Source organism: Mytilus californianus, unplaced genomic scaffold (assembly GCF_021869535.1).
Source record: "Mytilus californianus isolate M0D057914Y unplaced genomic scaffold, xbMytCali1.0.p SCAF_20, whole genome shotgun sequence".
NCBI lineage: Eukaryota > Metazoa > Mollusca > Bivalvia > Mytilida > Mytilidae > Mytilus > Mytilus californianus.
The window spans coordinates 7,973,962-7,989,880 of NW_026262669.1; the positions used below are offsets into that span (position 1 = coordinate 7,973,962).

The 15,919-nt window shown below is 32.4% G+C and overlaps 1 protein-coding gene across 1 annotated transcript; it reads left to right on the forward strand.

The window, feature by feature from the left end:
- The first annotated feature begins 1,558 nt into the window (after nt 1–1,558).
- Nucleotides 1,559–15,810, forward strand: LOC127731732 (haloacid dehalogenase-like hydrolase domain-containing protein 2). Its single transcript, XM_052240572.1, has 7 exons — nt 1,559–1,745; nt 3,394–3,602; nt 7,535–7,619; nt 10,851–10,933; nt 12,695–12,828; nt 13,470–13,533; nt 14,474–15,810. Exons 1-7 carry the CDS (start codon nt 1,582–1,584, stop codon nt 14,575–14,577), a joined length of 843 nt encoding a protein of 280 aa, XP_052096532.1. The 5' UTR covers nt 1,559–1,581; the 3' UTR covers nt 14,578–15,810.
- The last annotated feature ends 109 nt before the right edge of the window (nt 15,811–15,919 follow it).

The window sequence follows — 15,919 nt, forward strand, 5'->3', positions numbered from 1 at the left end:
TATAATATGATGGAATTTATTGTCATTAATGAAAAGAATATTTTTCGTGTTAGTAAATTATCCGAAATCCGAGGTTAAATTAATGTTACAAAAAATCCAACACAATGGAAAACTTTCTGCCACTGAAGCATGTTTCAACAGCTGTTCGTCTGTCCCGGTTTTTGCTTGTTTTACACTTAAAAGTATTGCTGTGACCTATAATGGTTTACTTTTATAAATTTTGACTTGAATGGAGAGTTGTCTCATTGGCACTCATACCACATCTTCTTATATCTATTAAGACATAATACATAATGTAAATTACCAAAAACAGCGTTTGTCGCACATTTAAGTTTTAAATTTCTTCTTAAAAATATTTCCTGTTTATTAATATCTGAAATCTACAAATATGAAAAGATGACATAGTTTTCTTTTTAGTAATCAAGTTCAAACCCGGATCGTGAATTAAGATTTCTTAATAAAAATTAATTTCAACAACAACTAAATAAACATTGTACAAAACAGATTGTTTTCTTTTACAGAAATCCCGTTCGAATTTTAACAGGTTTTTACATATTTTAAGATTCGAGTTTTCGTCGTCCATATATTTTCAAAGTAGTTTAAAGCATCTTTTCTGAAACCATATTCTAAAACTGGGAAACAACAAATTTCACAAATTGATAAAGTACAGAAAAGAGCAAACCGCTTCATATGCAACCGCTTCCACAACTCCAGCTCAGTTACTGATATATGATGACAGATCTAAATTGGTACACTTGAAATTAGGCGTATAAGCCATGATGCAGACTTCTGTAGTCTTATACAAAATTATACACGAAATCTACATTTAACCTTTTAATCCTAGTCCTATAATATAAGACTTCGCAGTTTCATATCATTTACATTCAACGTTTTTTATCGGATATTTTTTTTTACTATCAATGTTGAAACCCGAATTATATTATAGGACTACTTTTAATCCCACCAGACATAGCAATCCACACTCATGAGGCAAATACAAACAATAGTCTATTGATATTTATAAATATTCATTTTATCTGTGTACAGTTGTACATTGGAATCTATTGCCACAAAATATGGTTCCATGCAGTACAGTACAGGGTTTCAAGAGTATGATCATCCCAGAATCTGCTCTAGTCCCTATGTTTTACCATGATAACTGTTATTGTTATCAATGTATATATAGTCTTATCTAAATGTTATTTTTTTTAAATGTACATATTATTTTGATTTATGATTTTGTTTCTTTCTGGGACTATTATACTAACAGTTATAGAAACAGTTAGTATAATTGTCCCATTCAGTTCATTTTTTTTCTGCCTTATATCTTGTAAATCATAAATCAAATTTTAAAGTCGACGCCCCGGCGAATAATCTTCATTTGATAAAGGATCGCTAAAAGCTAGAAACTTAAAGAAGAAGAATGGGAATAGTACTAACAATATATATATTATGTCCCAAGTTTGAGCGATAGCTTGTTCAACAGGTTAAAACACGGAAAATCATTGATCGTTCCGTCATTGTTACGACATGTTTTATACTCTACTTTCACTTTCATTTTGACAAGGACAGAATGTTCACATGTTGTTGTTGTTGAAGAAATGCATCAAATTTGGGACGTTAAAGAAATGCAATTGTATCACGACGATGTCAGCAAATAAGATAAAGACTGTTCTAATTGATCTGAGTGGAACAATTCACGTTGATGATGAGGACATTTCTGGTTCAAAAAAATCTCTCATGAGGTAACAAATCGTCATTTTTTCCACAGCAATAATACAATGGAACATGTTACCACTAGCAGAGGCCCCGAAGGTTTTTTTTTTTTTTTTTACCTCAGTGGTCTTTTGGTCCAGTAATTGTTCAAGGATTACTGGTCCAGTCAGTGTTTTAGCAGTTATTTACATTTTGAGTATTCTCACTTTACCGGAACCCGTACTTTGTGTCTTTGATTGTTAGGGATGTAAAAATACCTTTCCATGTTCGGTCTGTGTATTTGTTAGAAGTTTTTCTGTTTTGTATTGATCTAATGAGTTAAGCCATTTTCAACTAATTTTTATAGTTTAATTGTTCTTATGACGTGCTGTAACACCACTGTCTCAGGTTAAAGGGAGGGTTGAGCGCTCACAAACAATTGTTTAACCCTGGCACACTCTTTAATGTGCCTCTCCCAAGTCAGGAGCCTGTAGTTCATTGGTTGTCGTTAGTTTAGGTCTGTCATACTTATTTTTCGTAAATTGTTTTGTTATAAATTAGGTCATTAGTTTTCTCAATTGAATTGTTTTTCATGTCGGGGCCTTTTATATCCAACTATATGGTATGGGTTTTTTTCAATGTTGAAGGCCGTACGGTTACCTATAATTGCTTACATCCACTTCACTGAACTTGGGTGGATAGTTGTCTCATTGGCAATCATATACCACATCTTTTTTGTTCTTATAATTTACAAAACCTGAATTTTTGGTTGTTTAAAAAGGAAATTTAAAACTTAAATGTGCTTATTTGATTATTTTTAAAAAACTTACTTCATGCTTGCAACAGTTCATAATCGTCAATGATATGAAGTTGTAACTGTATATCTGAAGTAGAAAAAGAGGTACTTATATAACTACCAATGTCAAAAGTTTTATTTATGGTGTTAAAGGTAAATCAATAGATATGTTAAAATCATAGCATTCCCTCTGGTTAGCCAATATGCTGTTACCAAATATTCTTTTGTCCAACCCTGACCTCCTTTTTTACACTACAATCATGCTTGAATGTGATCAGGATAGTAATTAATTTGCAATTAAAAGGATTGTAAGTATAAACATGGTAAATAAGACAGAAAAATATCAGAAAAATACATGTAGAATAATACATATAGATTTTATTGAAGATGCTGAACATAGATTAAATAATTGATTGATTGATTGTTGGTGTTTAAAGCATATTTCAGCACTATTGGCTATAGCATGGCAGTCAGTTTTTATTGGTGGAGGAAGCTGGAGTCCCCAGGGATGAGAACCACCAACCTTCATTCAGGAAAACTGACAATCCTAGTCAATTAACGCACCTGCCTAATGCAAGGTTAAAACTCACAACCTAGTGTTGACAGGCTTGGTATTGTAATTGAACTACTTAGACCACTCGGCCATCAAGGCCCCCTGAAAAGATGCAAGGTAATTGTTAATGAGCCAACAAACAAACAACACAAGTTAAACAAAGTTTACATCTAGAAGTAATAAAATTCAATCAATTATCTACCTTTAAAAAGCACGAAATTAGTTGTCAAGCATTTTCCAGCTTAGATTTGTACTTTGTTAAAAGAGCTGTTTATCATAAAAAAACCAGATGTAAATAAAACATGTCATGGACAAAATGGTTTAGTTTTTAACAGTTAACTTTTTACAGGTTGAGAAGACAAAATGTAAATATTAAATTTGTTACAAACACAACTAAGGAATCACAGAAATGTTTACTGAACAGACTTACTGGTATAGGGTTTGACATCAAACCAAGTGAGATATTTACCTCACTGACAGCAGCCAGACATGTTATAGAGCAGAGAAATCTTAGACCATTCATGATGGTGGATGATAGAGCATTGGAAGATTTTGAGGGTAAATATGGTTTATTATAAGTCTTAGACAAATTAAATTTCCAAATGATAAATACATAAAATGGAACAACAGGAATCACCAAAAATACTGCACAGTACAACAGACCAAATGGACCATTAACACCTGAGGCCACACCTAAAAATATTTTGGTTTGCCCAAACCCTACCCAAAGGTAGAGACAGTGGGTAGGTAGGCATTTTCTTTTTTTTTCGGCAAAGAGAAATTGAAGTGTCAGATTTTGTTTAGTCTTCATGCCTATCTGATTAAAAAAAAAAATTTCACACCAAGACAATAAAAGATTTTGAGTAGGCAGATATTTTCTGGGTAGGTAGGGTTAGGGCAAACAAACATATTCTTTTTTATGGCCTGACTCCTTTGAAAAAGCAAAAACAAAAACAGTCAAAGAATAACTTACTGTAAAGTCAGAAATTATTGCATGCATTTATTATTGCAATTTTTGAAAAAATTAACAAAAATGTGAGTTTAATTGTTGTGATTTAAGGAAAAGCTACATACAGAGAATGCTATTTCTTATTATTACAATACTCAAGGAGTCACATTATTAGCATAAATAAAAACCTCACAATAATTTCTCAATTGACAGCATTAGAGAATTTAAATATGTATATTTAGATTCTACCTCTTCACTTGTGATTTTTCATATTTAAATTGGGAGACTTGCTTAGGTTTTTAAATATTTTAGATTTGACTGTCGATAGTGGAGAAATATTGTATTGTATGAGTTTTTGTGGTTGAATCTGTTTCTCTTATGGTTTTAGATACATGGAGATAAACTTTATCTTTCTTTTTCAATGAATTGCTCTTTATTTGTGACGTCATCAGTCAATGATTCTTTTCTTTTTTTGATGTCACAATAGGAAGTTTAGAGGAATAAATAGAATTTGACATCAAAATTGAATTTTGACCAATGAAGTACTGTGATCACACAAACCACACGTTGATTAAAAATTATAATTAACCTGTCGGAAAAGTATAATTGGGTAGGAATTAGAGAAATAAATACTGAACAAGTGACTAAATAACACATCAATTCTGGAATACACATCATAATAAAACAAACTCATGGCCCAGATAGCCTGACTTTAGATTTAACATGTTTTACATGCACATAGAATAACAAACACATATCCAAGTAACGTTATGGCATTCAAGTCACGTTATGGACTTCAAGTGACAATATGGCCTTCAAGTGACAATATGGCCTTCAAGTGATCTTATGGCCTTCAAGTCACATTATGGCCTTCATTTCATGTTATGGCCTTCAAATCATGTTGTGGCCTTAATTCAAGGCAAAGTTATGGTCTTCAAGTGACGTTATGGCCTTCAAATCATGTTATGGCCTTGATTCAAGGCGAAGTTATGGTCTTCAAGTGACGTTATGGCCTTCAAGAATGAGGAAAAGAAAAACTAAATAGAAAGTTATCAAAGGCATCTGAAAACAGACCCTGAAGCAGTACAACAGCTTGATTTAAGCTAATAACATGAAACTAAAAATCAATTATTCTTTTTAAAAAAAATACTCAATAGATTTATCTTAAATTTCAATAGATGTATGGACTACATGAAGGTTTTATGAATCTTTGCATTATTTTATTACATAAAATTAAGAATTAATTAAAATTGAAAGGAGTATACAGATAAAAGGTTACTTTTAAAAAAATGCATAAATAATTATATTCCTTTATAACTTATTTTATACATCTTTGTAATTTATAGTTTATAATTATTAGTATGATTATATAAGAAACATATGAGCTGCGTGGGATAGAAATCGACCTTATGCAAATGCATATATCAATACATATGTTAATCTTTTTGCGGTTGAATAATCTCTACAGAAAATCTGTAACTTTTTAAAAATTGAGTTGTTGAAAGAACCCTTCAAAAATTCATCTTTTATTCCGTATTTGAATGTTCCAAAATCAAGCAAAATTTTATACATGTACATGTAAGGTGCACATGCATGCATAAGGTCGATTTCTGTCCAATGCAGCTCATATGTAATTGTTTTGGGTTTCAATTTATAAATAGCTTGGCTATTTTTTTAGATCCTTTTTGGTAATATAGCTCTTCAACTGTTTCGGCTCTTATACATCCTTGGCTTTCAAATATTCTGCTTAGAGCGTTCCTGATGAAGGTAAATCCAGAAATGTGCTTCGGAGGCATGAACTTTATAACATGTTCTTTTCATTTTTTCAAGTCTCAATTAAATCACAGGTTTCCATCTATTTATATCCGACTACCTTCAAAATTTCCAAGGAAAATGATATTTTGATAGTCCCAAAAGACCAATCTTTGACCCAGAAGTGTCAATATTAAACGAAAGTGTGTCTGAAAGGCAATTATAGGGTTTCATGAGGATTAGTTTTTATACTTCATGGAAAAATAACCAGATCATCATCATCATCATCATCGCCTGTACGAAATGTGACGCCCGTATATGACACGGAAACCAGGCGTAAAAATCATACTTTATCTGGGTGTCAGTGCAGTGTTTAAGGAATGTATGTCCAGGCGGAAACCAGGCGGAAACCAAGCGTAACTGAGGCGGAAACCAGGCGTAAAATTAGGCGTAATATTTAAATGAGTACGCCTGGTCCACAGAAAACCAGGTGTCACATGCAAATGAGTACGCCTGGTCAATAAATAAACCAGGCGTAATATCCTTACATAATACTACACTTATTTTAAATCAGTGTATTACCCTAGCTGTGTACTTTTGTGTATTTGATACAAACTTCTGTACTATTGCTTTAATTTCTCATTGTTTGACATAAAACTTGAAATATTAACCATTGAAGAAGCTAATATATAAATAAATACATTTTAGACAAAACTGGCTCAAATAAGTTTAAGTTTAAATAAGAATTATGACAATTAATTTTTCTTGAAATAAAACTAGCATTTAAACTAAGTTTTGTTTGAAAATTAATGTCCTTTGAACTAAAATATAAATGATAATACTGATATTTAACTTATTATAATGTAAAAGATTTTAATGTATCATCCAAGGATAAAGATTTTGGGATTTCAAAATAACTGTTAGAACTTCAAACCTAATAACTTAGTTACTCACATAATTATTATTTACCATGTATACTACTTTCCTTTTATTTCACAATTTTCATTAATCAATTTGATTCCATAATTCCAATTTCAAATTCTTCCAAAAAGCACAAAACATTAGCTAATTATCCCTGAATATATGAAGCTGCCATAAAGTCCAACTCTTGCAAACTAAAATCAAAGAGCCAAATTTTGAAAAAAAATCCCATGATCCTTTAAACAAAGCATTATGGGTATTTTGATTTACGCCATACCAACAGTTTTACGCCCGTAAGAAAATTTACACCTTGCTTATTTCAATTTACGCCAGGTTTACCACTTTTTTCTACGCCCATAAGGACTACAAATTTACGTTTCCTGCTCCCTAATGCCTTGATCTAGACACGTAACTACCACTTACGCCTGGTTTACGCCTTATTTCCAGGCGTAATACACCTTATAATTTCGTACGGGTGTGTGAGAAAAATTGTCAAGCTAGTAAAATCTGCATGAATGGACACCTATGTAAATGAAATTTACAAAAGTAACTTATATAAGTAATATTAGAAATAGCCTCGTTTTCAACATAACTTGTTTAGGTAATTTTAAAATTTAAAGTTACTTGTTAAAGTAAATTTTTTTAAGTTTAATATTACATGTCTCATATTAGACTTTAAACATATATTAGATTTAAATCACATGTTATGAGAATAAAAAATAAAATAAGCTCACCAAATGGTAACATTAAAAAAAGAGAAAAGGATTAAAGAGAAAAAAAATCTAATTTCCTCAGGTCTAACGGAATCATATAAAATGTGAATTATCTCCCTTACATCAAGTAGATTTTATGAATTGATATATTCCAGGAATACAAACAGATAATCCAAATGCTGTGTTAATTGGTCTGGCACCAGACAAATTTAACTATAAGACAATGAATACAGCCTTCAGGTAGGTTACAGAAACATAGGCGGATCCAAGGGGGGGGGGGCCTGGGGGGCCCGAGCCCCCCTTTTGTGGGAAAAATTTGGTAGATTATATAGGGAATCACTGAAGCATGACTGGACCGGGCCCCCCCCTTAAGTCAGTCAGCGGGCCCCCCCTTATGAAAAGTTCTGGATCTGCCACTGAGAAAAATACTATATTTGACCTGAACAGGTTCTTTAAACATTTGTCCAGATTTTAGAAATGCATTTGATTGACCATAATTAACATTTAGTACAGTTTTTTAATTTTAGCAAAGCCCATTTGATGTTCACTGCATATTACTTGTATGTCAAGAAACACAAAAATATATGAATGAAAGGAAATACTAAGAATGTGTCAAAGAGAATGGAATAACACCAAAGACATACAGAGGGTCTACAATAATAGACATACAGAGGGTCTACAATAATAGACATACAGAGGGTCTACAATAATAGACAGGGGTCTATGCAATCTGTCAAGCTCTAAATTGTCTTTATTTCATAAAAAAGTTGTGTTTTTTATTTAAGAACTTATAGAATTTATGTGTTGATTAATTTTGTTACCAATGTACAGTTCTAATTTGACAGAACTGTTTTTAATAGAACATACTTATCATTAAGTTTTAAATAACTCTGTATAAATGCAGATAATTAACTATTGATAATGTTACCTTAATCAATCTCTTTCACTTGAACATTTTTTTATTTAGATGGCGGTCATATTTATTATCAAAGTTGTTCGTGTATCTCAAGTAGAATTTATCACTCAAAGGGAGTTTTTTTATTTAATTTTCCTTTTGTCTTACAGTAATTTATGAAGTTCAAATTATGATTACATATAATGTACTAAGTATCTCCAGTATCAGGAAAGGAAGTATTTTAAGATTTGTTTTTTTTTTATATCTGAATATTTATCAGGAGTGATGTACAAACATTTCAATAGGACATTTATTAAACTACATTTACAGATTAAATGTCTGAATTTTCTATCAAAATTCCTGTGAACCTTTTCTAGCACAACATTTTATTATATCCCCTAAAAAAAGAGGGAACAAGGGTTTATCTCTGTTTGTCTGTCCCTAGTTCTTTCTTTCAATCCATCTTATGAAATGTTCATCCCATTTTTCCCAGAATCTACAAATTAGAGCTTCCTGAAATTTGGTATCAAGCTTTTTTATGTAATAGAAAAACAAAGGATATGTGGTTTCCATCCATGACACAAAATCAGTACATGCACAGCAAAAACACACAAAAAGCAAAGGAACAGCACTTTTATTGCTGTTCTTCATCTCAAAGTCACAATGGGCCTTTAACATGGAGCAAAAAAACTCTCACCTCACTGTAAGTTCAAGACAGCCCCTATTACCAGCTTCAGTGGAAGCCTTTGCAAACATTATTTGGATAGACTTTATAAAATGTAACACCACCAAACATGTTATACCTTGTGATGTGTTTTTCAGATCCATCATTCATCAACTTCCTGTTTAGATTACTTAAAGCAAGGGTATTATTAGTGACCAATAGCTCACAGTTTAACTAGTTAAAGTTAAAAAAACACTTAATTTATGCAGTGGATTCCAGTGGCGGATCCAGAACTTTTCATAAGAGGGGACCCGCTGACTGACCTAAGGGTGGCCCGCTCCAGTCATGCTTCAGTGATTCCCTATATAATCAACCAAATTTTTCAAACAAAAGGGGGGGGGGGGCCTGGGCCCCCAGCCCCCCTGGATCCACCTATGTGATTCAAAAACTTTAACCATTATTTATTTTTAAAGTGTTATTAATTTGAGGCATCAGTAGTTTACAGATGTTTAAATTTAATTAGATACAAATAAGGTTAAAAACCAAAACTAAGTTGTGGTGTGTTGATGTGGTTCTTAAGTGTTTCTCGTTTCTTGTTTTTGTCTCGCCTTGACAGAGTCAAAAAGCAAAACATAGGTATGCTGTTTCTGGCGTAGGCGTTGGTGACGGCGGCGGCATCAACAATGTATTTGTTTGTGATTAGGTCTATTTTAAGGTGAACCACTAGTGGTTGGTCAATGATATTTGGTATGCAGTTGTATTAGCACTGGCACATCTCATTTCCATGGCGATTATTTGGCCCTGCCCCCTCGGTCATGGTCTATTGACTTTAAAACTTTTGCTTAGTTTACATGTATTAGTTTGTGATTAGGTCAGTTTATGGGGAACCACTAGTGGTAAGTCAATGATATTTGGTATGCAGTTGTATATAAGCATTAGCATATCTCATTTCCATGGAGATTATTTGGCTCTGCCCCCTTAGTCATGGCCTTTTGACTTTGAAACTTTTGCTTAGTTTACATGTATTAGTTTGTGATTAGGTCAGTTCAAGGGGAAGCCTTAGTGGTAGGCCAATGTTTATTGGTATGCAATTGAATAAGCATTAGCACATCTCATTACCATGGAGAATTTTTGGCCCCGCTTCCTCAGTCATGGTTATTGACTTTTAAACTTTTGCTTAGTTTACATGTATTAGTTTGTGATTAGATCAGTTTAAGATGAACCGCTAATGTTAAGTCAATGATATTTGGTATGCAAATTTATTGGCATTTGCAAGTCTGGTTTCCATGGAGATTATATAGCCCCACCCCCTCATCATGGTTCATTGACTTTGAAACTTTTACATAGTTTACAAGTCAATGTTTGTGTTCTAAGGTTTGTTGAAAGGGAACGACTTGTGATAAGTCTATGGTATTTGGTATGCAGTTGTATTAGCATTGGCACATCTCATTTCCATGGAGATTGTTTTGCAATGTACCTTCAAGTCATGGTACATTGACTTTGAATAATTGCATAACTTACATGTTAAAGTATTGCTATTTTAATTTCAACATTTGCATTATCAAAAAGACGAGACATATCTCTGTGTTAACAGTTTATTTATATAGATTAGACTGTTGGTCTTCCTGTTTGAATTGTTTTACATTAGTCATTTTGGGGCCCTTTATAGCTTGCTGTTCGGTGTGAGCCAAGGCTCCGTGTTGAAGGCCGTACTATGACCTAAAATTGTTTACTTTTTACACATTGTGACTTGGATGGATAGTTGTCTCATTGGCACTCATACCACATCTTCTTATTTCTAATTATCCCATGAATGGAAAAAGGAGTAAAACAGGACTTTCCATTTTGACATTGGAATAAAATGAATACCGGTATTTAAATGAATAATTTAATTGATTTTACACATTTACAGATTAATCCAAGATGGGTGTCCTTTGATAGCTATCCACAAAGCCAGATATTATAAAAAAACAGATGAATTAGCTCTTGGACCAGGTATTAAAACAAAGCTAAAAGATAAAAAATATGAACTAAAAACACAAAATAAGTGCATAAAAAGGGGGCACATTGGGTTCCTATGCCCTCTGGATTTGTTGCTGTATTGGTATAACAAATGATATGAACTTTACAATTAATACTTTTCTACATACTAGTTTAATTTTACAGTTCATTAAGTTATTGAAGATGAATTAGCAGAGTATCTTTTATGAAAAAAATTATACTATCATAACTATGGTATGAATAAAAAAAAATCAGCTGAATTGCATCTAAGGAAATAAAAAAAAAATATGTCATAAATAATGTGTTTCAGAAATTTCAGCAATTCCAAGCTAGAGTTGATAGAATTCCAATACAAAAAGGTTACTAGTATCTTAAATGTGTTTTTTTGAATAGGATTGATTGATTGATTGTTGGTTGCTTAACTTCCAGTGGCAAATATTTCATGCATGTTCAGGACGAGAACAAATTAACAATAAATACAATAGGTAGGTCTTGCAATTGAGGCTGTCCGAGATAAGGTCGGGGAAATTTTGACTGCCACTAGAAAATGAGGGTATATTTGATAGGGAGAGAAATTTGGCTTGCAACAGGCCATCGTAATGGACCCCTGGTAGAGTTGTTGCAAGGTTACTTAACATGCAGAGGGTGAGGCACTCTCTACACAAGGCTTCAAATTTAACGTCCCCATTCTGACAGGAAGTGGCTGCGTACTTGATACATCCGGAACAGCCAAACAGAGGCCCCACTTTGGCAACGGTTTAACTGCCAATCTGAAGCAGACCAAAGTGATCATATTTCTATTCCCCAGTCACCCTTGGGGGTTCTTTGAATAGGATAAAAAAAATACCATTTACAAGGGTGTAACAACAACTATTTTCAACTTACTGAATTAGGATATTTGTTAGTTCTCAGTTTTTATTGAATATGAACTGCGTCAGATAGAAATCTACCTTTATGCAAATGAACATCAATACATCTGTTATCATATTTCTTGTTGAAAAAATATCTATGCAAATTCTGTAACTATTTGAAAATCAAGTTGTTATAAGAACCATACAAAACAGACCAAAAGTCATCTTTTATTTCGTATTTGAACGTTCCAAAACCAATCAAAGTCTTATACTTGTACATGTATATGTGCACTTGAATAAGGTCGATTTCTATCGGTCGCAGCTCATATATTAAAGACAGGAAAGCTCCATATTAAACATAGAAAAAGCAAAAAAAAAACAAACTTGTTAATCATCTTTTGTCTATTTTTATTACATTTTGTACTGACAACCTTATATTATGTATTCATGGTAAAATCTTAAGAAGATTATAACTACAGCTACATTTATAACAAACAATTATTGTAAATAAAGAAATCATTGTGTGGATTTATTATTGCAATTGTTAAACAATTAACACAAATGAGAGTTTATTGTCATTACAGAAAATGCTGTACACAAAAATGAAATCAAAATTTAAAATCTAAGTTTTTATGCCCCCACTGTAGGGAACAGGAGCATTAAGGTTACTCTTGACATCCATCTTCCCGTCCTTCAGGCTTTCAGTCTTTCCATCTGTCTGTTCCATTTTCGTTTGTTTGAACTTTAAGTGGGGGCATTCCTGTCCTCAGACACATTCTTCTTTTATTATTGTTGTGACTCATCTTGTTGCACGCAATATTCGCAATAATAAAAACATCAAAAAATTTCTGAATTTACATTACCATAACTCTAGCTATTGATACTACTTTTTATACCTTTACAGGTCCATTTGTAACAGCTTTAGAATATGCTACGGATACAACAGCACACATTGTAGGTAAACCTCAAGCTAGTTTCTTCTTGTCATCTGTGGAAGAATTCAACTGTAGGCCAGAAGAATGTGTTATGATTGGAGATGTAAGTAAACAGGGACACAGAGAAGTGTGAAACAAGATGTAGGTGGACAGGGTACCAGAGTAATGAATAGACATTTTACAGGAACAAATGTTGGTTTTAAATGCATCAGTTAAAGGAAGATCTGTGTTGAGTTTTGTTTTGTTCTTTGTTTTTGTTCTTGTTTGTTTGTTTGTTTCTGTTTTTAGCTTACCTGGTCGAGCCATTCTTATTACTTGGTGTCAGTCGTCCGTCGTCTGCTACTTTTTACATAAATCTTCTTCTCCGGAACACCTAAACCAAATTTAACCAAACTTGACCACAATCATCATTGGGATATCTAGTTTAGAAAACTTTTCTGATGACCCCTCATGCCAACCAATATGGCCAACATTGCTAAAAATAGAACATTAGGGTAACATGCAATTTCTGTCTATTATTTTGAAAACTGCTGTAAATAGAGAAAATGTGATAGGGACAACCACCTTAACATAAACTTGCTCATACTTTTAGTAAAATAACATTGCTCTGGGGCTAACTCAAATACACATATTATATCACAGACTTTAAAAAAAAACTGAAGAAAAAAGAAAAAAAAATATTTAAAGAAAACAGTGACTTTTAAGAAAAAATCAAATTATTAAAGATTCATTAAATATTTGTAGGATGTGAGGGATGATATTGATGGTGCTCAAAAGACTGGTATGCTAGGAATTCTGGTGAGAACAGGTAATACTAACCACTGGTGCTCCAATTTTGATGTATAAATATCCAGATGTAAATCTTTTCACAGCTGTAGTCCTTTTTTTGAAGTCATAAAAAATTTTATTAAAAAAGAGCAAAGAAAAAGTTTTTTCACTGCTGACGTATATTTTGGTAAGCATTAACATTTTTATTAAAATAAAATTTATGACATCACATTAAATTTCAAGTTTTTCAAAGTATTATTAAACTTTTAAGTACATGTAGTTTGCTTAATTCCCAGTGTTATTTTGAAATATTTCAAATGCCAAAAAGAAATATTTACATTTGACAGCAAAAATGTGGAGAGTGGAATAAAAATAAGTTCTCTCTGCTCTTCAGTTCACATACATTATATGTAGCATGACTGACATTAAGCAAAGGAGTATGTTCAAGCTTTTCTGCTGGGGTCCGTCCAAAACATGCATTGAGTAGTGTGTGATTTATCAATTTTGAATGCCTCACTGCCACTTCAAGATAATGAACAGCAATAAAAAAAAGGCTGTTTCTTTGCTTTCCATCTGACCCAAAGAAACAGCATGAGCTTTTTCTAACACTTGGTGTTCATTTAATTTTAATGTCATGGTCTGTAGTTCTTTATCTTTTGAAATATATTCTCTGAAATTACTTTTAAATTCTGAAATTATTGGGAGGTTTTTATTAATTAATTATTATTAATTATTTACAAAAATTCGCATTTTGATTACAATTATCTGTAGGCAGCTTTTACGGAAATCACAATAACTAATCTTGCATTTATGTCAGTTCTTTACAAATCGCAATAATAAATGCATGCAAAAATGTCTGAAATTACTATACTGAGCCAGTTGGAACCAAATTTGGCCACATTCTTCCTTGGGGTATCTTGTTTTAAAAAATGAGTAAATGATTTCCATGTATGAAACAAAATGCTTCACTTTTTATTCAGGAAAGTATAGAATTGGAGATGAAAACAAGATCAACCCTAAACCATTTAAAGTTGTTGATGATTTCCAGCAAGCTGTTGAAGTAATTGTTTATGAACTGATGTGATCATATTGGACAGTATCATGATTTGATATACAGTATCAGTTGTTATTAACTGACCATTAGGATCAGCCTTCAACCATCAAAAGTTGTTGATCATTTCCAGAAAGCCATTGGTGTAATTGTTAATGAACTGTTATGATCATATTGGACAGTGCTATCATTTTAATATACAGTGTCTGATGTTCTGAACTGACCATTCAGACCAACCCTTAATGTTTAAAGTTGATGATATATTCAAGCAAGCCATTGGTTTAATTGTAAATGAACTGCTGTGATATTATTGGACAGTACTGTGTTTTTTATAGACAGCATCTTGTGTGCAGTTGAACATGTTAAGGTGGTACCTAACACTACAGGGAGATAACTCTGTAAAAATCAGTTAGACGTTTTAATCACGTTGTATTGTTAAGGAAATATTAAGCTTCTCAATGATCAAAATTAGTGTTTGTCAAACTGCTATATAACCAATGAAATTTTTCTGATAAAGTGGTTGGTTGAAATTTTTTGAAATATTTGTATTTTTGTCAAAGGGTCAAAGTAAACATTTTGTCAAAATTTTATGAAAATTAAACGAGCCAAATTAATATTAGTCAAGGTGTTGGGTACCACCTTAAAAGTATAAAAACAAGGATTTTGATTATAAGACCCATGATAAGATAAAAACCAAAAGAGTTTTACAAAAGCAGAACACCCATAAATGACTGAATGTAAATTTCTTTTTATGGAGTTGCAACCTCATTTCTCGCTCACCTGGCTAAAGGCCAAGTGAGCTGTTCTTAATGTTAACCGTTCTTATCACTTGGCCTCCGACTTCCATCATTGTCGTCATCATCATTAACTTTTACAATAATCATCCTCTGAAACTACAGAGCCAAATTTATTCAAACTTGGCCACAATCATTATTAGGGTATCTAGTTCAAAAATGTGTCCAATGACCCGGCTTTCCAATCAAACTGGCCCATTAGACTAAAAATAGAATTTAAAAAAAAAAACATCAGCAAGACAAGAGCTAGAAATAAGTCAACATGGTTGAAATCGTTAGATGACTACTTAATGAAGTTATTGCCCTTTAATGACGACTTTTCCCAATTTTTTGCATTTTCACCTTTTATTGTGTAGACTGATATACACTATAAATAACAAATATGATCAGCAAGATAATATCTACCAATAATTCATCATGAGTGAAATCTTTAACCAGCTTGTTAATGGAGTATATGCCCTTTTAAGATGATTTTTACCATTTTTGTTTAGGTTTATTTAGCCTATTATTGTGAAAAGTATAATAAATACAAATGTAGATGGAAGATTTAAACAGCATGGTCAAGATCTACAAGTATTTCA